Source organism: Ixodes scapularis, unplaced genomic scaffold, assembly GCF_016920785.2.
Source record: "Ixodes scapularis isolate PalLabHiFi unplaced genomic scaffold, ASM1692078v2 PGA_scaffold1__304_contigs__length_218370807, whole genome shotgun sequence".
In the NCBI taxonomy this organism is placed as follows: Eukaryota; Metazoa; Arthropoda; class Arachnida; order Ixodida; family Ixodidae; genus Ixodes; species Ixodes scapularis.
Genome location: NW_024609846.1, coordinates 23,756,975 through 23,780,468, shown reverse-complemented (window position 1 = coordinate 23,780,468; position 23,494 = coordinate 23,756,975). Strand labels below are relative to the sequence as shown.

General features: G+C 48.7%; 1 protein-coding gene across 3 annotated transcripts in view; it reads right to left on the bottom strand.

Annotated features, from left to right (window-relative positions):
• Positions 1 to 5,200: 5,200 nt before the first annotated feature.
• The window catches only part of LOC8033785 (G protein-coupled receptor kinase 1), a 59,679-nt gene continuing 41,385 nt past the window's right edge, over positions 5,201 to 23,494 (bottom strand). For all 3 annotated transcript variants that reach the window (XM_029970357.4, XM_029970359.4, XM_029970358.4), the window contains exons 12-19: positions 21,672 to 21,766; positions 20,037 to 20,144; positions 19,510 to 19,576; positions 16,840 to 16,940; positions 14,427 to 14,589; positions 12,412 to 12,577; positions 10,373 to 10,506; positions 5,201 to 6,636 (exon numbers count right to left, since the gene is read on the bottom strand). In XM_029970357.4, the coding sequence (XP_029826217.1) occupies positions 6,337 to 6,636; positions 10,373 to 10,506; positions 12,412 to 12,577; positions 14,427 to 14,589; positions 16,840 to 16,940; positions 19,510 to 19,576; positions 20,037 to 20,144; positions 21,672 to 21,766 (1,134 nt within the window). In that variant the 3' untranslated portion in view covers positions 5,201 to 6,336. The remainder of the gene's footprint in view (positions 6,637 to 10,372; positions 10,507 to 12,411; positions 12,578 to 14,426; positions 14,590 to 16,839; positions 16,941 to 19,509; positions 19,577 to 20,036; positions 20,145 to 21,671; positions 21,767 to 23,494) is intronic.

The window sequence follows — 23,494 nt, the reverse complement described above, 5'->3', positions numbered from 1 at the left end:
CCCCCCCCCCCCTAAGTCCTCCCGAAGGAACCCGAGGTCCTCCCGAGGTCCTCCCGAAGGAACCCGAGGTCCTTCCGAGGTCCTCCCGAAGGAACCCGAGGTCCTCCCGAAGAAACCCGAGGTGCTTCCGAGGTCCTCCCGAAGGAACCCGAGGTCCTGGGGGGGTCACGTGACGATGACATCATCAGTGATGATGACGATACGGATGCCGATGAAGTCATTGGCATCCGCATCGCCATCGTCATCGTCATTGATGACGTCATCGTCATGTGACCCCACCCTCCCCTAGGTCCTCCCGAAGGAACCCGAGGTCCTCCCGAAGGACCTCAGGAGGACCTCGGGTTCCTTCGGGAAAATTTACCCATAATGCACCGCGCGGTTACTCCGACGGCGACGGCGACGGCGACGCCGCTCAAGCCGGAAACGGGCACCTAAGAGCTGCGCTCTAAAAAAATCAGCACCATCAGCACTACCTATGAACAATAAAATCAGTATCATCAGCACCACCATAGCTTCGCCCCAATCAACATCATTCACCACATAAAGATGCGTCCATTTTTTTTTTTTTTTTTTATATTTTAAGCATTTATAGTTATAATGCTGCACAATTCATACTGAACAGCAGAACAAAACGCTCCATTTGGTGTATGCTTCGAGGGCAAAGCAAACAGTCCGACAATGTATAGAGCCAGGAGACGAACCACAAGCGCTTGCATTTCCTACCATTTTCTCCCTTGCTCAGTCATTGCAGTTTCTCTTTATGGACTAACAAATCTAATCTGGTATACTAGTGCTTAATCTTTCACCTAAACTGTTTAATGGCAATTTTACATTATGTTACAGAAATTTGCATAATAGGCTTGTTAATAATTTATATAACTGAGTCTCTTTTTTATTTTTTGCTATGTGAAAAAAATTGTTAAAAACACAATGTTTTTTCTTTTTGAGCCTTTATTACTACTCCTCCTCCTGCAAAGCCCTCCACTCTTTCCCTTTTAGCAGTGTGAATGCTGGAAAGGAGGCAAGTGGACTTAGGCTTACCTCCTCCCACATTCAATCTGCCTTTGCGGGAAGCGCTTGCCCTGCTTTTCTCAACCTGCAACAGAGTACAGGTTCAATCATCATCCCTGATGAAAACTCCACAGCATAACCATGACTGTCATTTTTCTGTATTGTGCTCAAGCAGTGAACACCCAAATCCAGCTTGATGCGCTGAATGTGCAGGTTCAACCATACTATCATAGTAGCTTTGACCACAGTCATTCCTTTGAGAACAAAAATTGGGGGTCCATATCACGAGCGAATCACGTTTCAGCGAACAGCGACATTCGAGCGAATCGACGTTTTAGCGAATAACGGGGTCGCGTGTTAAGCCATCCGCCGCACTGCGCTTACGCCGCTTCGCGGCGACAGTCTGCGGTGGCTCATAACAAAAACGTGAACCTAATTGGCCCACCCGAAAATGCCGCTTCACGGCATCCGACTATTCGCTAAAGTGTCAATCGGTGAAATGTGGGCGTTCGCTATAATGTAATACGATCGAGTGAGTGCCTCCCGAAAATTGGTAAGCATCAGCGATCACTCGCGTGCTCTGTACTTGCACTGTGAAGGAAGTAGTTGGTGAATAGTCGGTGAATGCATGTTGTTCGATTCTAGTGCAGGTACCAAATAAAGCCATTAATGTCAGAAAAACGATCACCTTTTCGAATTCCACACAAATTGACGAAAAGACGAGTAGCCAGCAAACTCATTTCAGGGGTGTCTTTTATTCAAGTATCTACATTCCTAAAACATAAAAAATAACTTATATAAAAAACAACCTATATGACAGCTACACTTGCGAGCACAACCGAGGCTGCAGAAATAACACTTAATACAGCAATTAACAAAAAAAAAAAAAAACAATGAAGAATGCGGTAAAAACAAGGAAGGGACCGACCGGGGACTCTCGTTATAAATACACCGGCCACGCGGCTCTACAGTTCTGTACACGACACGTAAAGGACCCCCCCTTTGCCTAGCCCGCCTATAAAAAAAAAAAAAAACACGAAAAGGCCATCTTCAAAAGGTTACAAAAAGGAAGCGAGACTAGATTCTGCTCGTGGATGGGTGGGCCATGACGCCCACGAGATGAGGATGCGCGGGGAGGAAAAATGCAAGTCACCCGTCCGTTTCGCATGCGCACAGACACCGGGGAAGCGACAGAATGGCCGACGGGAACGCAGCTCGGAAGAACTCGATGGGGGTCCGGTTCGCGCCTGGCGCACGGCCGCCGTAAGCGGCGACACACTTTGAAGAAAGGAAGTGACTCGTCGCAGATGGTCCGCCGAAAACATATTGAGGTGTCCAAAAACAACAGAAACTTTCAACGGTGCCCTACGTGCCTCGTCAGACACGTGACCGGCACGAAACGTCGATGTAAAAAAACTTAGGCGATGCTCACTTTGGAGCAAAGTGCTTTTCCTTACTAGTCTATAAGTGGCGAGTGTAGGACAAGTTTCTTTTTCTTTTTATCTCGTATAAGTTGCATCGGAACCCCCGTTCCTGTGGAAAGTACAAATGCTAACGCGCGAGTCGTTTGCCAACGCTTGCGCACGTGCCCCGAACTCTTAAGCTACGCCAAACGGTGCAGGACCGGCCGCATTAGCACACGACGCAACTGCCCGCCTTGCGGCGGTGTCGCCGCGTGCTACGGCGCACTCAGACCGAAACCGCCTCCTCTTTTGTACAACGTCGAAGTAGACGGCCACGTGCATCGCACGAAACGATGCGTCGTCGTCGTACGCTGCCCTTGAGGTACTGATTGCTTTTGTGTTTTCCCTAAGAGTGCAGTAGCTCACGTGTTTACCGTGGCAAGTCTAGGATCGCGAGCCGTTAAGAAAGGTCTAGCCTAGGGTGTGGTTTGTAATCCCGTGGCAGCAGCAGTTGCCTCCCCCCCTCCCCCCCCAACCCCCGAGTCCCCCCTCACTCCCCCGTCAATAAAGAATGGTGCAGAAAAGCTTAAAACAACCCAACAGAAAACTACCTAGAGTTTAGAGGCAGAACGCCAAAAAAGTCGTCGGAATCCCTCGGCAAAAGTGGGCACACGTACAGAACAGGAGATGGAATCGCGTGGCAGAGACAAATGCATGTGAAACCAACCGCCGCCCCCACCCCCGTCGCAAAAAACAAAAACAAAAAAAAACAACCTGCGAGTGGAACCAAAACGAACGAGAAAACGTAGGACGAGGTTACATGCACTGTGCGTATGTACATCACCAGACACATTATGCACACACCGACACACATGCCTGCACGTGTTTAGGTTCAGGTACTACAACCTATGACCCAACCCACGGTCGACCGACCCGCAACGAGGGAGCGCGACAGACGGGTATGCGTGTACTGCCGCTGCAGCGACCGGCCGCTCCAAGAAAGCGGGGAGGTGGAGCGGGGCTGCGCATTAGAAGCGCCGTGAGATTGCATAACTGAGTAGAGCTGCCGAGGTCGAAGGCAGAGGGGTGGGCGAGGGGGCGGAGGGTGACCACGCAAACCCGAAACCGGCCATGCAACTGAACTGCGATACCTCTACCGCCTGCCGAAAAGCAGATGACGATGCGACAAAGGAAATGTGGAGAAACCATATGGAATGCACCAAGTGAAAAAAAAAAGGCTTGAGAATGGAGGCAACGAACGTCAGAATATTGAAAGACGGAAAACAGAAAGCCCGCCAGACCTGAGAAACTGCATTTGACATTCACACTAACGCTCTCTATTTGGTTTGCTTTCTCTACACTCTGGGGCAACCGCCATCGTAAACAAATGCGGTGAGGTCCTCTTCACCAAATTGCCTGAGATAAATTCTGCCTTAGATTCTGTGGTGTGGACGCAAGCAGCCTCCGACGGCGGCGAAGAGAGGGGAAAAGCAACCAAAGCCAACCAATCCCACAAAAGCACGAGCTGCATGTAGCACAATGGAGAGAGTCGATGCAGGAGCGATGTTCCGGGCAGTTTGCAGACTGGGGCAACACGCAAGCTGCCGCCACTCACTCAAGCTCGCAACGTTTGATGCAGAGAGAGCGGCAACAGCAATTTCACCGCCCATGCCGTTTGCCGCCTCCGCAGAATCACCTCGGAGGCGGCCTACGAGTCCCCGCCACGCGCGGCACTACATCGGCAATAGTAATGCGGTGGCAGACAGAGACCTTCGATCCACGACAGACACGTGGGACAAACACAGCGCTCAACAATGCGGTGCCACGTCCTTGATTGTGGCAACTTTCCCCAAGCTCAGTTTGTACGGCTGGGCCAGACTTGCCGGAGTGACCACCAGATTCGGCATGGGTCAAGTGCAATCGCCCAGATCAATTAAATTTGGAAGAGTGCCTATTGTTCCGAATAGGTTCCAAATCAACCGCTGCAATCCATTTAATGCAATGTTCCTCAATTCGGGCCCTTGAGACAGGCACGTGCCACCTTCGGCTTTTGTCGAGGAAGGCAACTGACCGAACATTTGGAGCATGTCTCCTGTACAGCAATACAGAAGTCCTACCCTGCCCTTACCTTCTTCCACGCCATCTTTCATCACCTTGTTAGTGCACCTTAGAAAAAGAACATCTATAGTCTCCAAAACGAGGCTAGAAAGTCTTACTTGAATAGCAATGGCAACAGTGGTAATATCCTCAGGTGTCCCAAATTATTTCAAAATCTAAAACAGCTTGTTTGGCGGTCAGGCTTAAAATTTTGCTAACGCAAGACATGATTTCTAAGAATTGTCTAATATGGTCATTGATGGTTCCCCCTCATTTACTGCACTGTCAACTGTCCAGGACCCTGGCAAGTCAGGCCCAACCCCTCGAACCCGGCCACCGGGACCCGTCCACCCAGAACTTGGTCGCCGAGACTCTGAACCCGGCGACGGGGGCCCAGCGACCTAGAATCCGGCCACTGGGACACGACCAATGGGACCCAGCAACCAGAAACTGGGAACCCGGCTGCTGGAAGCTGGCCACCAGAACTCCAAACCCGGATGCCAGAACCCGGCCTCTGGGACCCGGCCACTGGGACCCGGCCACTGGGACCCGGCCACTGGGACCCGGCCACCGGGACCCGGCCACCGGGACCCGGCCACCGGGACCCGGCCACCGGGACCCGGCCACCGGGACCCGGCCACCGGGACCCGGCCACCGGGACCCGGCCACCGGGACCCGGCCACCGGGACCCGGCCACCGGGACCCGGCCACCGGGACCCGGCCACCGGGACCCGGCCACCGGGATCCGGCCACCGGGACCCGACAAGTTAGATGTGGCCTCGGCCAAAGAACCCAGGAAATGTAGAGTGCCCGAAGCTGGCTTTCATTTAGCATCACCACCACCAAGGTTCCTATGGCAGCGACGGTGACACATGGAATTGGACTGCTAAGAGTTGCTATCACAGTTAACATTTCCTTGCCGAGGAAGGCGGCCACAAGACCGCGGATGTGAGGGCAACGTGTCCCGAGCCTTCCCCAACCCCTGGAAAGAATAGATATAGGCTATGTATACTTTGCTGTGTGCATACTAGCTTCTAAGCTGCTGCAAAAGGGTCCACCCTACAAAAGGTCCCTTCTCCGAGGGACGGCCCCACCCGCCCCACCACACGAGACGCACACGGGGAGGTTGCGCAACCGCAGAGACAGGCGCAACTGCTCGAGTCTTAAAGGACTCTGGCTCTTTCCCACGGGGACCACAGCATGACACGATCGAAGACAACAGTCGCGCCTCCGGGCGGTCGGGAGACATGCAGACACAATTGCACGGCAATTCCTCGCACACCTATTTACACATGCACACACACAAGCATGCACACATTGTTTGGTCTCCCTCCCTCAGTGTGGTCACCTTATGTACACACCCTATTTACATGCATGTACAGGTAATGGTGCTGTAAAAAAAACAAAGCAAAAAGCACGTGGGGACAGGTCATAAAAGGAAATGGCGGTGAGGGCGCAAGAAACCCGGACATGGCACGTGACTGTCGTGGAAAAGTGCGAAGGGCGTCGGAGCGGGGTGAGGAAGAGAGTTTGCCTCCAGACGGGGAACAAACGGTTCGTTGACGGACGCACAATGACACGAGGGAACGCCGATCTCGAAGCGGCGAGAAAGGAACGACCTCCCCTCGTACGCTTCTGACCAGCAGATTCATAACAAAGAGGGGAGAGCGAGAGGCGGGCCTTCCCAAAAGAGGGGCAGTGGAGCGGCGGGACAACCCCCGCTGTGACCTTGGTTGCCACCCGCAATAAGTTAACTCTAAAAAAAGGGGGGCGAGATTTGTTCCGCCCTCCGTTGGAAATGCCTCGGGGAGGAAGGGTTGGTGCTTCAGTTGCCGTTGCGGTGCGGCGCGGGCGAGTTGGCACCGCCGCCCCCGGGCCCCATCAAGTTGTTCCGGTTGTCCGTGGTACCGTAGATCTTGCCGGCCTTCTTGGCCATGGACGAGAGCAGCTCCTGGGAGTCCTTGAGGGTCGAGCGTAGCGACAACAGCCACTCCTTGAGGCCGATCTCGTCCGAGTTGGTGATCACCACCTTGGTGTCCCCCTTCATCTTCACCACTATGCACTGCTCCCCTTTCACCTGGACGTAGTCTGGGCACACATCTTCCATCTGGTCCATGAAGATGAGCTGTGCCAGGACAAAGGGGAACCCGTAATCATTATTATCATTAACATAATGAACAGAATGCGAGGGCATGTTTAACAGCTCTTAAAAATAAATATAATTACTATTACCACGCAAACTGTCGATGATAGTAGCATATTTGCACGAATATAATAAAAGGACAGGTTTTGAAGCTCTTAAAAAGAAAAAGATATACCGTACAATACCGCACATCCGCCCATTCCACATTAAGCGCCCATATTCAAATTTCCAAGATATGAAAAAATATGCACACTGCATTTATATGTAGAATTGATGATTGGACAAGCGCCCATCCCCCATTTTTTCGCGATTATTAGGGGTGTGCGAATGCCGAATAGTAGTTCTCGAATCGCATACCGAATCGAATCAAGAAAAAAAAGCCGAATATCGAATCGAATATCGAATAGTAATTTTATTTGTTGGAATTTTTCAAAGTGTGCTGCAAATGAGACTATATATGTGCAGAGTGTGCGCCTGGTGTAGAATATGCATCTTGTACAGAACAATAGCAAAAATGTAAAAAAGTTCTGGTGAAAAAAAAAATGCAGTTGCAGTTGGACGTTGGGCACTAAAGATCCAATTTTATGGCGCAAACATAATCTATCTACCCTAAACGTCACACACAGAAAAAAAAAAAAAAGTTACAGCCACGCGTGCCTTTTTTCTCTCGTTGAAAGCACAACCTAACACCGCGACTTTTTTTTTATATTTGTGTATCGCAGAAAAGGGGCATTTTGCAATATTTGGTCTCCATTTTAAGGAAGAAAAAGGACACCGGGGATTTTATTTCCCATAAATAAACAGATAGGTGTTAAATCTGAGTAAACAGGCTTAAACAATATAATCTGAAGCAAGAAAACAAAACGTGGTTAGGTGGCGCAAGTCACCGTCTGACTGCCGCTATGCATCCATTTTTCCGTCGTATCTATCCTGTTTTAGAGAGCCTTGATTTAAAAGAGAGAGCAAGCGAAACTGAAATTACGGAGACGGCTCCAGCGCAGATTGGTCGTAAGTGCGCATGTGTTGTGTTGTCGCGTGGAAAGAGGGCGAGCAAACAAAAGAGCGACGACGCCTGCCTGCCCGATCCCGATCGAGGCTTTCGTCTTTTCGTCACCTTCTCGCCTCTCAAATCTAGGCACACTACTCTTCCCTTGTGTTTCGTTCCGAATCAGAATTTGCGGCTTTCGGCGCTTGCGGCTCCAAAAGAACGACGACGATAACTTGGCTGGTTTTATCGGCTTGGTTAACATAGTTTTCTTTGTGTGATCGTGCAGCCGCCGATTTCTGTGAATGCGGCAAGTGTGTTCTACATCGGCGGTTCAATTTGAAACGAGGGGCTTTACTCGTGAAAAGAATTAGGCATGGCGCGGAATTCCGGCTTCTCTGTTTCGGTTGTGATTCAAGGGAAGATTGTGTCATGAGCGTGAGTAAATCCGCGTGCTATAAAGTTCGTGGCGTTCGTTAATTTTCTTTTTTCTAACCTGCGCGTTAGATTTTTGTGGAATGGTAGGACCAAGAGGTGTTTCTCGCATGGTCTGTCTAATATCACGGCGCTTACATCGGGAGAAAAAACGGCTTTTTTGTCAGCTCCGCGCCGACCGCGCATCTTTGGCCGAATATATCGAATATTCGAGTGACCGAATACTAGGAATTCGATTCGCGAATCGAATTATTCGGGAACTTTCTATTCGATTCGAATTCGTATATTCGAGTATTCGCACACCCCTAGCGATTATCTCTAAATTTTGAGTGGGCGCTTGCCCGGTATTTTACGGTAAATACTATCATAACATGAACCGAGGCCGTGTAAAGATACCGCAATCAAAAGAGAAGTGAAAAGGGGAGGAAAATCGGGAAAATATTAGCATACGTTCTGACTGCACCCGTCGTTATTGCTCAGCTCCTTCCGACTGTTGCATTTCCAACTTCGGAGATACGCCTGTCTCCTAGTTTCTCTTCCGCCTGAGCTCTTTGTCAACGAGCCATCCCGTTTGAACCACAGTATATTTGTCAAGTTGGCTGGTATACTGGTATATGAAGCCACGAAGCGGAAGCACCAATGCTGGAATGCCGGAACACTCGAGCAGGAATTAAAAAAAATGCACGGGCAGAACAAAGAAAGCTGTTTTTGCCCTTGCTATGGACCCTCTGCATAAACAAACACCCTCGCCTTTCATAACTGCATAAACATGGGCGAGGGTCCCTTGTATTTCGACTTAGCCTGGCTTCGCTCAAGTTGGTCGGTGTCCCCACTGATCTCTATGACAATTACTGGGTTGTGTTTGCCCGCTACGCGAATGCGGCCACTGGCGGCCATCTTTTTGGTAGAGTTATTTATATCACCTCTAGCCAAGGTACAACTGCTGCAGCCACTATCATCCATCCATGGCAGACAGCGTTGTGGCAGTTGTGGTGGCAGGCTGCCATCAAAATAGCGTGGGTGATATTTCGTTTAACTAAAATTGTTTGACGAAACATGTTTTTGAAACCCGGCGTGAACGGTAGCCCGATCTTTGAGGACCCGGTGAAAGTTTCACGAAATCGCAGCACCGGGGAAAAGCAGCACAGCACGCATCGAAAGTCGCATCGAAAGCAGACGCCGGTACGGAGTCTGCTTTCGAGCTGCGCTGCTTTCCCCTGGTGCTACGCTTTCATAGAACGTTCGCCGGGTCCTCAAAGATGAGGCTACCGTTCACGCCGGGTTTCAAAAATCTGCTTTGCCGAACAACTTCAATCAAGCACGAAATATCACCTACGGTACAGTGTACTAGATCCACGGCTATTTTATGACAGCCTGCCTCCATCGCGCTGTCTGCCATATTACTATGATGGCTAGTGATAATATAACTCTACCAAAAAGATGGCCGACTGTGGCCGCATTCCCGTTCATAGGCGGAGCTGGTCAAACGCGACCCAGCAAATAGACATAAAGATCAGTGGGTGTCCCACACTCCAGCATAGCACACAGTGTTCTTGCACGTGCAAAGTACAAACGTGAAAATGATGAAGGAAGTTTTCTAAATTCTCTATTTCTTCATTCATGAGATGCAAAAACTTATAACTTCTCTCTCCATACCTCCGTTTCCTTCCGCACACAATCTCTCACATTAAGTCGGAGGGATGGCTTTTTCCGGACTCACACACCTCGTGGCTGATATTCATTTCAAACGCAATGCAAAACGTGTTCTGGAATGCGCAATTCAAGAAAAAAAAACTTTATATTTTAGAAAATTTGGTACTCTCCGACCACACAGCACCAGATGTTTGTCCATGTTGGTCGAGCACGCAAAAGAACCTTGCCAGCATGAGCTGCTGGTTCTGCAAGACCGTCCTGCTGACTACGTGCTCACGCAATCCAGAGTCTTGCAAATGCCTGCCCTCTCACTTGCAACACAAGTCGGGCTCATCTTTGGCACAGCAATGGCTATCTATATTTTCTAGCGTTTTTTTTTTTTTTTGACAACTCTAAGTCATGTTGAGGCTTTCAAGAAGCTTTAGGACACAGTCCCTGCCAGCATCAGCAGGATTGTTTGGGCAGCCAAGCCCCGCTTTTAAAATTGTTTGAGATAGGCAATGAGGAACTCATCCTACGAGGACTCATTTCATGCAAAAAAAAAAAGACTTCGGAGCTAGCCAGTGTTTTTGAGATACCTCGACTCAACGGTATAAACGAGGAACTGCTGCAACGAGCGATTGGTAAAGTCGGCGTAGCACCCACCTCAGGCTTGGCACTACCGGATTCCGTGTGAAGCTCGAGCCGGTTGGGGTAAAGCTTGCCGTAGCGCGTCTGGAACGCGGACGCAAACGGCCCCCCCAGCTTCTTGACGTAGCCGTGGATGATGCAGTCCGACTCTGAAACGGCCACAAAAGTCCCGCTGCAACATTGTCTCGGGCAAAAACTGAGTGGTCCAAACTAGTTTCGGTTACTAGAAAGTAACTCTGACGGCGGTCCTGTCTGTCAAGCAGAACTATAAAGTCCCCGATTCAAACGTTTAAATTATATTTTAATCCGAGCCAGTCGCCACAGCATTCAGTTTGTTGCAGGCTACGGAAAGTAGACAAGCCCCTCCACCACAAAGCCCTCGACTCTTTCCATCTTAGCAGAGCAAATGCTGGAAAGGAGGAAAGTGGGGAGAGGGGAAACACCAATCATGGCGAGCCAAGAGCTTTGTTTTTTTTAATTTTTATTTACATCTTGCAACCGCAAAAAAAAAAATGCGTCGGGAAAAAAAAATAAGGTAATATCTCGGGAGATGCCCCATTTTTTTTTTTTTTTAAAGCTACCAAAAGATAGCTCACTTCTAGTAATTGCAGGGCTCTGGTCAATGATGACCTCGACAGAAATAGTGTTACTTTGCAAAGACAGAAGATGAGAGCATTGCTGGCTGGGAAGATCGTCTTTGGTTCATCGCCCACTCCCTGCAATTGCAAGTTTTGCAGGTCACAATATCTAAAACTAGCATTTTTTAAACTTTTTTTTTTTTTTTTTTCTTCATGCATTCCCAAATTTTTCACTTTCACCTGATTTGCTTCCTATTTTAGGTGGGCTATTTCTCGGGGTTTTGCTGTAGGCCAAATGTTCTGGTTGGCCAAGAATGTAGAAAGTGGAGAGAGAGAAAAAAAGAAGAAAGGAGGCCGCAAATGAATTACCGTGTTTTCCGGACTATAAGTCGCACCCTTGTATAAGTCGCACATCCGTATACTGAGCCGTTTTCATGGAAAAGATGGTATATGTCGCACCTCTTTGCACGGTTCACACGATGAGTTCTTTAGTTTACGCAATTGCTGGATCGCACATACTGTTTGATGCGCATTTCGACTCGTGAGAAATGCCCATAGTATGGTGCTGTCTAGTGGAGGCAATGGAGTGTTTCGCAGCAAAAGGACGTAAAATGTGCAAAATGAGAGGGTAGTCGACTTTATTCGAGCAAATGCATGCCGAGCGAACGAAAGTTTAAGGAGCTAGACACTCGCGAATGAAGCTTTGGAGCACTAGGCCTAGCCTAGGCCAAGTCCCGGTGACGACGCGAGCATCGATGCGGAAGCAGAAAGATAAACCTTGACATACTTTTTTTTAGTACCCCTAAAAGATCGGCTAGGCACAATCCTTCCTTTTACATGTAGCAACAAGGCTGAAGCATGGCACAAAAAAACTGCTCATCAAACGGAAACTGAGGAAGACATGAGAAAATATTCTGCAATGCGTGTATACCAGCCCACTTACTTTTCAGTGTTACTGGACGGAAGCAAAAGAATACGTAACCATGGCTGAACTAGGCAACATCAATAACACGCTGTAAAAGTTTTATTCTCACCGTCTTACCTATCCACATTGAGCCGCTTCGGGGAACCATAAAAATTAAAATATCTCGCATTCCGAGTCAAAATAGTGCGGCAACAGCAGTGCCTCCTGGAGGGGGAAACACCAACTATGGCTACATAGTTATGGTGCTCTACAAACTATGTCGCGCGGCAAATTAAAAAAATGGCCTCGCACCTCGAAAAAAAAAAAAAAAAAAAAATCTTATATAAGTTGCGTCATTGTATAAGTTGCACCAAAAAAATGTTTGAAAAAAAAAAACAAAAAAAAACGCGACTTATACAGCGGAAAATACGGCACTTGACTCCCAAGGATAGAGGCTACGTCAGAGCTGTTCAACTCATTACGGTTACACCCTGGATTCACTCAAACTTCCTGTTTATCTAAGGAGGCTAAGGGCCTCCCGTCACCCCAAGAGAGGAAGGAGAGAGGGTCACCTTTCTCGTCCTGGAACTTCATCTTCATCTTGGTCTTCTTCTTCTGCTCCAGCTTGTCCGCCTCCAGGTTGACCGTCTCAAAGACCGTCTCGGCAATCTCCTGCTGCCACCGTTCGGAGATCACCACCGGGAAGTTCTTGTACAGCTCCTGGTCCGCCTCCAACAGCTGCGCGTGCGCCGCCCGTTTACTCCACTCGGACGGCCCAATGAGCACGCTCGACTCCTCAGAACCCAACACAAAAATGCTTTCGCAACTTCCAGTGCGGGTAGCCAGTGTTGCCACTTTCAATGAGAGAGGAATCCTGGAGACCTCTTCAAAAAGTGGCTGCCACGTCAGCTTAAAAATGGAAGCTTTTATCCGTTTCAAACCTGAAACATTGCTAATGCAGTGGTGGAACTGACAAGTGGTGACTTAGGGCAGCTCTTGTATCAGGGAAAAAACGGGTTTTGGAGCAGAGATTCTCACTTTTCGAGCAGACAATTTTGAGCTTTTATGTCAGAAAATTTTATACAATATCTTTGAAAGTGAGAATCTCTCACTTTCAAAACTGCAGTTGTTGAAGCGTTGGAAGACTATATAAAGTGTCATACCTACAAAGGACCTGGCCACTACAGATATTTACTGAACGATCATATGGCGGTAATTTTGCAGATGTCTCAATTAACCTATTAAGAGTACATGTGGCACCTTGGTCTGTTTGATGTAAAAATGTGTTTGCAAATTATAAAGTTTGTATCACACTGCTCTCGCTCGTATTCCACCTGCTACTGTTCATAAAGCAGCTAAGCGGAGCACATAGCTACTCTAACCGATCACAATTAATAGCGCTAGCTAGTCATTGCGATCAATGTGAGCACTGTTTGCACAAAAACTGACGACTCTTCTTTAGGCTCGTGCGAATAATTGCTTTTGGGTGCAAACTCAAAGCGAACAGTGGTTTTGGCCAAATATTTTTTTAATCAAATATTGAATAGTTGCAGCACATTTCTCTGCACCTTTCATTACTGTTACACCATGCCTAAACAAAAATTCAGCTGAACTCACAAAGGTTGTTTTCAAGCTTCTAATATCCCACTTATTAGCTCTGTTAAATTTAATCTAGATATATTTATAGACTGTGGCCTCAAAAAGTTCAATACCTACAGTGGGATGGTATGTCAATAACAGATTTTACGTAAAATTAAAATATAAAGGAGCCCACCCATACCGAGTTGAGGGGATTCATAAATCCCCAATGCATATTCGCGCAACCCTACTTTTTGCACATGCTACTTAGGCATTCGAAAAAAAACAACTGTACTTTCTTCATTTTCAGTGGCGTCGCCCACAATGCCACGTGCCAGACACTTTCAGTTTCCTCTTCGAGAACAGCTCCCTTTTGGCACGGACATGGTGCAAATTGTTTACAAATACAGCCTTTGGAGCAGCATGTAGCAGGTTGTTCATTCTGGCGCAATTCAACGCAAGTTCCACCACTGCTAATGTGTTTTACGCTTGCAAGATGAATCGTACGATGTAAACTAAACAAGAAACAACAAACTAGATGGAAACATTGCACTCTCAGGATGTTGTCTCCCAGACTTTTAAAATCTCGTCTGCAGAGTTCGGCGGTAAGCGTAGCACTATGAAAGGAAAGCCATCTCACACGATGTCTCGTGATATGATGTAGTAAAAAAAGAAGAAAGAGGATGGATTGCCGACAGTAGCGATAGGTTGGACAACACAAAGAAGAGGCGAAATGTAAACAGCAAAACATATTGTCGTCTAGACTGCGAATCTTTGTTGGCAGTGGGGCTAGAAGCTACTATACTACGCCCGGTGACGGGCTAAGAATCGAGCAGAGATGCTCCGCCTCCGACCTCCGGCGCAAGCTTTCTGCCTTGGGTGACAGATGGTCGCAAGAGTGGCCAAAGCCTGGCAAAAGGCAACGGGCATGTGCTAAAGCCAATGACTGTGGAGAGACGAGTGCCAGGAAGGAAGACCAGAGCGTGCAGTGGCCGCCTTTCCGACCCACCTTGATCCCCTTGGTGTCCTCCTCGTCGAAGGAGCCGATGTCGAAGGCATCTGCGGCGTTCACCTCCCCCCTTGGGGGTATCAGGGGAGGCGGGTACTTCTGCAGGTACACTAGCTGCCAGTCCATGCCCCCGAAGAACGAGTGGCTCTTCACTTCTTCCGCCCTGCCCACAAAGAGAGAGGGGTCGTCGGCACAGAGAGCAGACGGGCGTCAAAGCTTCGGCTCCTGCTCTTGCAACGGGTCGACTCGCGAGCGATGCCGTGCCAAAGTGGCTTCGAGGTACCTCGCAAACAATGCTCTTTTGTTTGTTGTAATGTAGCTCCTAACCTAAAATCGGGCTACGAATCGTCACAGAGCACGTGGTATGGTGACGTACAATACAAATAGCTCTATGTAGCTTCAGTTTGGTTTGACCCAAACCCAGTCAGAAGAGCCTTACTGCCACTCCCTACAAGATTCCTCAGTCATTTTGACCCCTTTGTTTGGGATATAAAAGCTTATTAATTAAACGCTTTCTCATCAACAGCAAACACCTAAGGAAGCATTTTAGAAACCATGGTGATAAAAGATTTTTCTTAAGGGGGGACATGGGTCTTTGAACCCAAAAACTTCCTAGAACTGCAGTCTTTTGAAAACGGCAATGGCTGTTGTTCTTTTGAATCTACCATGCTTCTAATTTCGTGGATTAACATTCAAGCTATAAATCAATTTATAGTGTCTATGTGGGCTGAATGTGCATTAAAGTTGACTCTAAAGCATTGTTTTCACGTAACACAATTTTCGGAATTGTGAAAAATTTGCAGGAGGGATATCTCAGCACCTACAGCAGTCAGAAATATAACCTTTCTTGAAATGTGTTGCTAAATCTGTGAAGCATACAATGTTGAGAGCAGATTTTTTAGTATAAGTCAAGAAAATTTTTTATTTGATCTTTTGTTTTCTTACTTGTTAGCCATGCATTTTGCACTGAACTTCAATATGTTGTAAAATCACTAATAGTGGGTTTATCTTAAAAGTACTTCCAACGTTGTATTCTTTACACTTCGTAGTACCTGGCCATGTGTCAAAAAGGGTATTTTGTTGAGCAGGTTTTTCCCTATCATTCCTCCAAACAAAGGCAGGCAAGTTTTAATTATCTTCAGGGCAATTCTACTGAATGAAGAAATTACCAGATATATGAAATCAGCACAAAAAGCTGAACAAGCTTGTGCAGTTTCATTGAGTTTGGTTATAAAATAAGAAAAAAAAAGCTCCAAAACCAGTGTTCCCCCTTAATACGTATGCAAGGTAACAAGCCTAAAATGTTTGGACGAATCTCTCACTAAAAATATCATACCCAAAAAGTAAATTAAAAAAGCCTCGAGGTACACCTAAGCACTTTTTACGAGTTGTGAATGCGAAAGCATGCAAGCGGTTCGTCCACTCAATTATTTCATCTGCTGCATACTTTTCGTCGCCGGTCAGCGCGCGCGCTCTCCTGGGCGCGCTGACCATGGACTCTCCTTGGTAACGGCGTGCCGACGGACACGGAGCGCCATGGGGTGAGCGGTCGTTGAAACTGATGCAGCGGCCAATGGGAGTCTCGTCAACACACGCCAGCCAATAGGACCTAAGCTTCACTCCGCTCCTTTGGGATCGGGGAAACTAGGCGCCGTTGTCAGGCTTTTCTCATGGTTTCATAGCTGGTAGCTGGCTGCACTTGGAGAAAGGATTTAAGGGGCCGTTTGAAGCCGATGAAGCTGGCTCGCTCCAAGGGACCAGTTAATGCTTTCGCATTAAAAACAAACAAAAAGACTACCCCCCCACAAGCGTCTAAAACATGTCAGACTGGTGCAATGTTCTGTCAGAGCGGCGCAATGTTGCGTGTACCAGAGTGATATGACTCTAATCTTCACCTGGCTCGTGATTAGACCCGGTGACCTGCAGCTTTGGATGTAAAACAGCGAAAGCTTCGACCAGTGTGCTTGGCTTCCCGCCCATGCAACAAAAGTTGTCCCAGAGTGTCAACGAACGACGTCGGACGTCGCAATCCTGGCGGTTGGTCGTGGAAGTTGCAGCAAAAAAGGACGAGCGAACGCGAGTGCCGTCGTCATCGCGGCGTCCCAATCCTTGGCTGCCGAAGCTTGCACGGACTGTCGAACAGAGAGCGACGGTCCGTGCAACAGTCGAACATCCGCTTTTGCTGCCGTGCCACTGTCAAAACCGCACTTAACGGCGGCACGACGCTTCTCCGACGTCCTCGAACAGCAATCGAGGGACCACATTTGAGGACCGCGCCAGTCGGAGACGTGCGCCACGGTTCGTGATAGGCTGAAACAAAGTGTAGGTCTCGAGCACTAAAGCTTCCCGATGTCCGACATTTGGGAGGGGCTCCCTGGAACGACCAGGTAGCGAGTGCAGCCGCAATACTGACCCCTGTCCCCGGCAGCCGAGTCGCTTGTCCACGTCCCGTTGCAGCAGTCCCTCGAGAAGCAGTTTCAGCTCAGCCGAAAAGCTTTCGGGGAGCTCCACATTCTGGAAGGGGAGAGTGCAGACAACAGTCAGCGCGACTCGCAGTCAGGGCGGGCCGCACTGGGCCTCGGAGATAGATTTCAAAACGCAACAGCATTTCGAGAGCCACCGAATTGCGAGATTATAATTAAGCTAAAAAAAAAAGTAAAACTAGTAATTCGCTGTACACCAACCGCAAAGACGGCAGAAGAAGTACCATACGGTATTTGCACAAATATAACGAGCTTTTTTTCTCGAAATTACGTGCTCCAAAACGCACTTCGCGTTATATTCGGAATTGAGTTCAGCCACGAGGTGCGAAAGTCTGGAGAAAATCGTTCCTCCGGTTCAATGCAGGAGATCGGGTGGGAAAAGGGGGAGTGTGGGAGGGAATTTATTTATTAGCTATTGGGCCACGTGAAGGGGGAATGGAAAACATAAAAAGCATTTTTATCCCTTCTGTGTTTGTACAACATATCCCGAAAGCACGGGGCAGAAATGCAGTGCGCCACGCGGGAATGCGGGCACTGGCCAATTCGAGCCAAGTCAAGCCAGGCCAAATCAAGTCAACACAAGCCAAGAGCACCGACCGTGTTTACACAATCGTGCAACACGAGGTATTTGTTTATGCGGAGGGACCAGAACAAGAATGAGTATGACCCTCTGTCAGGACCAGCACTCTTTTTTCTGCCTGATCATTTCTTAGTTTCTGCTCCACAATTTGGCCGCGAATGTAGGTTGAAATTTTTTGGTCCCGATTATAGGTTGACCCTGAATTTTTGACAACATTTCCGAAAAAAAAAAAAGGTTGACTTATATTCTAACAAATATAGTACCACACAGTAGCTTTGTGCTGCTGCAGATCTGTGAAGTCACCAAGTGGATTGCAAACGGAAGGACCTGAGCAGTCAGGATGAGTACAGTCAAAACATAAACTGATATGTCTTTGATTTCCATTGCCTTTTCACTTGTGCTATGCCCCCGAGTGCGGTAAATTTATGAAACCTCAAATCGTGTTATAATGTTTATTTTTTTGAGCGCATTAAAATTTGCTCTTGCGTTATATTCAAGCAAATACAGTATTTACACTATTGTAAGTCATAGGTAAACCCCCTGCCCCACACACAGAATGCATGTAAAAAAAAATACTTTAGAGGTGCATTTTCCGGAAAACATGTATGAACGGCAGGGCGCACGTTTCAAAAACCCGGCCTCCACTGTGTGCACGACGCCTTCTGGCGTGCTTTGGCTGCGCATGCACGCATGAGAGGCACGAAATGCCCAATCGTTACCAAAGCTAAGACACTCAAGCTGGAAGTGGAACAACTAAAGCTGCTCTCCGACGTTCTTACTTCGTCCACGACTAGAGACTATGATTTGTTTGCACCGGTGCTGTCATTCCCGTCGCCATCGCTGTTACGTTCTCAAAGCACGCCGTCGGTGTCGTCCAACAAAATCGCGCAATTCGCAAATAACCGCATCAACCGCATCTTCCGTGCTTGCTCAATGATCGTGTCGCACCTCACAGGTAGGGATCGATCGCGCATTTCTGTGACGTACCGTTACAAGCCCGACCTCCAACTCCGGAAGGCAAAGCAGACCTATGCAGACTTTGGCCCGCGGAAACCTCTTAGTTTGCCGTTGCAGTTAAGATCCTGCGCCGTTCCAGACACCACTGGAGCACTACCCGCTCCAACAGGTCACACTTGAGTCCAGAAGCGCAGTTGTTGGTTGCTTTTGGATGAATGGCCATAAACGAGCACCGGAAACCGAACCTGCCCAGATCACGCGTGTCAATACGGAGAGACGTGGTTGGCACACCAGCACGATGGTGACACTCGTTCAAACGATGCGAGGGTCCATTCCGGAGTGGCTCTTACATTAAGTGCTGCTGCCACCCCCAGGACCCCAGGAGCAAGGTGCGCCATGCGCCGTATTTGCAAATCACTATCAAAAACACTCGTTCGCGTGAAGAAAAAAAAAAAAAAAAATCTTGTAAAATGAGCGCACGGAATGGCGCAATGCTACAGGTACAGCCGGCTGAACTCGTAACAAGTCTAAGTGTTTTTCATATCGCGACTGTCTCATTCTTGATGGCGGTGGAATGCTTGAGTTCGAGTATAAGTCAGATTTTCAAAAATTGAAAAATGGGTTGACCTACATTCATGTAAATACGGTATGCACTCCACCAAAATCTCTCGAAGTCTACCCGGGTTGCATTCTTTCCCTCACACTCTTTCACTCTACTCTGCATTACAAAGAGAGAGCCAGTCTCGCCATTTGCAGTCCTAGCACAGTGCTCGGAAGACGTCTCCGGCTGGTGCCTTTGGCGTCCTGTTCCGCCCGTGCATCGAATGCGGTCCCCACGTGGCAACAAACGACGCCGCAAAAGCCGGAGTGCCACGCTGTCAAACGTCGCAATCCCGGAGGTTGTTCGTACAAGTAAAAAAAAAAAAGCACGACCAAATGCGTGTCTCTCACTAGCCAGTAATCCTAGCTGCATGGCGTTTCCTGGGACGGAAAGCCTCCTCGTAAACCGTGACTGCCACAACTGCATATCAGATCTGTACGAGAACTGCAAAGAATGACCTACCATGGTCAAGGTCATTCGGTCAATCTCGTGCTTGTCTTTCGTCTTGTGTTGCCGGAACGGGCTGTGCCTAGAAGAAGAGACAAGCATTAGAATTTGTTCCTCGCAGTTCGTCCGTAGCTCCCCAAAAGGGAGAAAATAATGAGCTCTTGCTCGGATACGGAATCCTGGAAAGGCTGCGCGATAGGGAAGAAGACTGCAACATAAGAAGGAAGCATCTGCTTGAAAACAGCCACGACCGCCAAAAATAATCGCAAGCAAAGATTTTAGATGACGGCAGAACACTCTATATCAAATGCTAACCCAATTTTAATGCCCTCGCATCCCCGGTGGCTAGGGTCCAAGACCAACGTGACTAACATTCTTTGAATCTGACTCTATGTCCCAAATAACCGATTCTACGAACAGCCCGAGCGGGAAACAAAACAAACGGGATGTGACAGCACTTGCACATTGAACGTACCAAGGAAAAAAAGATTTGCGAGGCACGGCGAGCAAGGCAGGAGTAATAAGAGTAAGTGGGGGCTCACCCTTTGAGCAGCTTGTAGAGCATGCACCCGAGGGAAAACCAGTCAGCACTCGAGTCGTACGCCGTGCCCTTGGACAGCACCTCGGGTGCCATGTAGCCGTGTGTACCCCTGCAAGGAACGTCGCACGGTTCTCTCCTGGGCCCCGGGACACGGCGGCAATGCGTTCGTAGGGGGGGTCACGCGAGACATCTTGGTTCGCACTCTCGGCAAGTCGAAATAAAATACTCAGAAATATTTCAGACACGAATTTCCCGCTGGGCGGATAAGCGTACAGCACGGCTACATCCCAGCGGCGAGCGGCGGCGAAGACGCTAGGAGTTTGCTGTTTTCGATGAGCTCGTCTCACGAGAGGAGCGTAATTAAAGTTTTTTCTCGTGCAATTTCAAAATTTTTGTTAAAATTGTTAGCACTGCTTTGCAACACTTCGCAGAACATGTATTGTCATAAACTGCGGAAAATTGCTTTCATTGCACTCGGTCCCTACGATAAAAAAAAAGTGGGAAACGACATGCTACAAAAGCGAGCCAGTCTTTAGCCGAGAGTCGGACAGAAGGGACTCTAGCAAAGAGGAACATAGTGCATTCCAAGAAGCTACCGAGTTGCACAAAACAATAACAACATTCCCGACGAGCAAAAAAAAAAAACAGTTTCTAGTTGTTTTGAAGACGCCGAGGCAGCTAGAAACAGGAAAGTTTTTTTTGTTTTTTTTGCTCATCAGGAATGCCGTTGTCGTTTTGTGCAGCTCGGTAACTTGCGCAATATTCCCCTTTGCTTGAAAGTCTTCCGTACCAGCTCTCGGCCGAGGTGACCAGCAATTTAACGGAGGCTCCCTGTGGAGAAGGTGCCACGTAGCCGAGACTTTGGCAACGCGTTGGGCGGTCGAAAGTAATCTTGTCCTCCACCAGGGCGAGCCAGATGCCCTTCGTCGGTTTGCCACGTAAAACCCCCTCCCAAGTTGACTTTGACCTCACGGTTGCTCCCTCTGGCACGAGCAGAACTCCCAGATAAAGCTTGGCAGTCCCGGATAGTCGAACACGAGCTCGTCTCAGCAGCTCGCACCCGGTACGGCGCAACAAACGAGACCCGGTTTTCACAGTACAGGAATATTCTTCGAAGCAACGCCCTTCGGGAAAGCAGGCTTGTTCCGTGCCGGCAACGATTGATCCGTCCGTAACGCTACGGCACCCCGGAAAGTGTCTGCGACCCGCGTGTTTAGCATCCTATCCTGCTCATACGTCAACGATGGTCTCCAAGTGGCGACGAATGGCGTCGCGGAAGCCGGGGTGTCGTGCCGTTGGACATTACGGTCCTGGCAGTTGCCGTTAGAAGTTCCGGTAAAAAGCGTGAGCCAACGCGAGTGTCGCCGTCCTCGCGTCGTCCCAACTACCGACTGCTAAGGCTTCCTTAAACTGTCGAGCTGAAGAGCAATCTGCAGCAGAACAGGCATCTGCCATGTCCACCACTGCTGCTGCGACGCTACCGGGATCGCGTCCAGCGACGACGCGACGTCGTCAGGTGGAAATCGAGACTCCCTTTTTGGACGCGGTAAACGCGCCGATCGGTGACGCAATCCGGGCACTGCTGTAACGCGGCTCTTTAGAGGGAAACGTCGTAGAATGCCGGCCGTCCACTCACACGCTGGCGTGGGGCTTCTTTTTGGAGAAGTCGCAGGCCAGGCCCAGGTCCGATATCCGCACATGGCCGTGCTCGTCCAGCAGGATGTTGGCCGGCTGGAGACAAATGGCAATCGATTGACAGGTTAGTCAAGCGATCAATCGTTTTATTTTAATTAAGATATATAAAGCGACGCACATCTGGTGAAGAGAGAAAAAATCCTAATTTTAAGAGAGGGTGCGTCCGGAACCATTAGTAGGGACAAAAACAATGCACACTGTGCAACCCTCTTAGTACGAACGCGTCATTGGCACTTCTTTTTTTTTTTCCATTTTAGTTTGAAAGTGTGTTGGTTCGCGACAATTTTTATTGCTCGGGTTAGAGTCCCAATTATGCATTCAAAACATTATTCTGTTTCGCCTTACAACGGACCCCAGTGGACACTATGAGCCATCCCAGTCAATCCAGCACTCTGAACGGATGAAACGGAGTAGTTTTGATGACAGCCTTTTGATTCAAAGAGAAAAACCAAAAGAAAATGGTGATCATTCGTTCGCGCTAAGGGTATCGTGCAATTTACTACTGCAGATGGTGACATCGCGCGAGCTCAAAAAGAACTAGATTCTTGCTCGTACAACTCCTGAACGTTTGACAGAACTACTACCGCTACGTCGAAAAGCTGGGTTTGGGTTCACCAAACATGCGCATGCCACAGAAATCGTGGGACAAAGTAACACTTTTCTTCTCAAATTTCTACAAACTCTCCCGACACTTTAGCCAAGTATACCTTTCTGATCCGACTAAGAACCCACATATTTCCTGTCGATGGCTGCCCCACTCCGTTTCATGTTACGACCAGCCGCAGTGGATGCCACGAGCCATCGAGCCATTCCAAGGCTTCGAAAGTTTCCCGTTACTTCCGAGAGGACGCGACGTGACGCGCAAAAAGCGTAGTCACGTGCTACGTTCAAAATAGCACAAAAAAGATAGGGACAAGCAGTAAACAGGACAAGCGCTAACTTTTTTAACTATTTTTACTCAGGGAAAAGTGTTGCCTCTTTGCATACATATGCAAAGAGGTAACACATGCCGCTATCAAGCCGGTATCCGATCACGCAAAAAAATGTAAGCCATTTACAACTCCCTGTAACGCTGAATTAGAGCGCAGCTCTTGAGGAGGAGGATGGGAAGGGTACCGATGGGAGGGTATGCCCCTCCTCCCTCCTCACCTCCTCATCCTGTCTGCTACTCCTTCCTTCGAGCGGCGTCGCCGTCGCCTCACAAGGGTCACGTGACCTCACGGGGGCCACGTGACGTCACCGAGGTCACGTGACGATGACGTCATCATCACTAGTGATGTCATCAGTGACGATGATGCGGATGCCGATGACGTCATCAGTGACGATGACGATGCGGGTGCTGATGACGTCATCAGTGACGTCACTGATGACGTCATCAGGGACGATGACAATGACGATGCGGATGCCGATGACGTCATCAGTGAAGATGACGATGGCGATGCGGATGCCGATGACGCCATCAGTGACGTCACTGATGACGTCATCGGCATGCATCACGTGACCCCCCCAGGTCACGTGACCTGGGGGGGGGGGGGGTCACGTGACCTATGGAGGTGACGTGACCTGGGGGAGGTCACGTGACCTCATGGTTATGCCGACGGCGACGCCGCTCAAGCCCGAAACGGGCGCCCAAGAGCTGCGCTCTAAAATTGAAATTCATTTGCACAAAGTACAATTGAGGTGTCCCTGATGCATGCCATCCCACTTTTTTTTTTGATAAAAAAATGTTTCCAAGAGTTTTCAAGAGTTTATGAGCAAGAGACT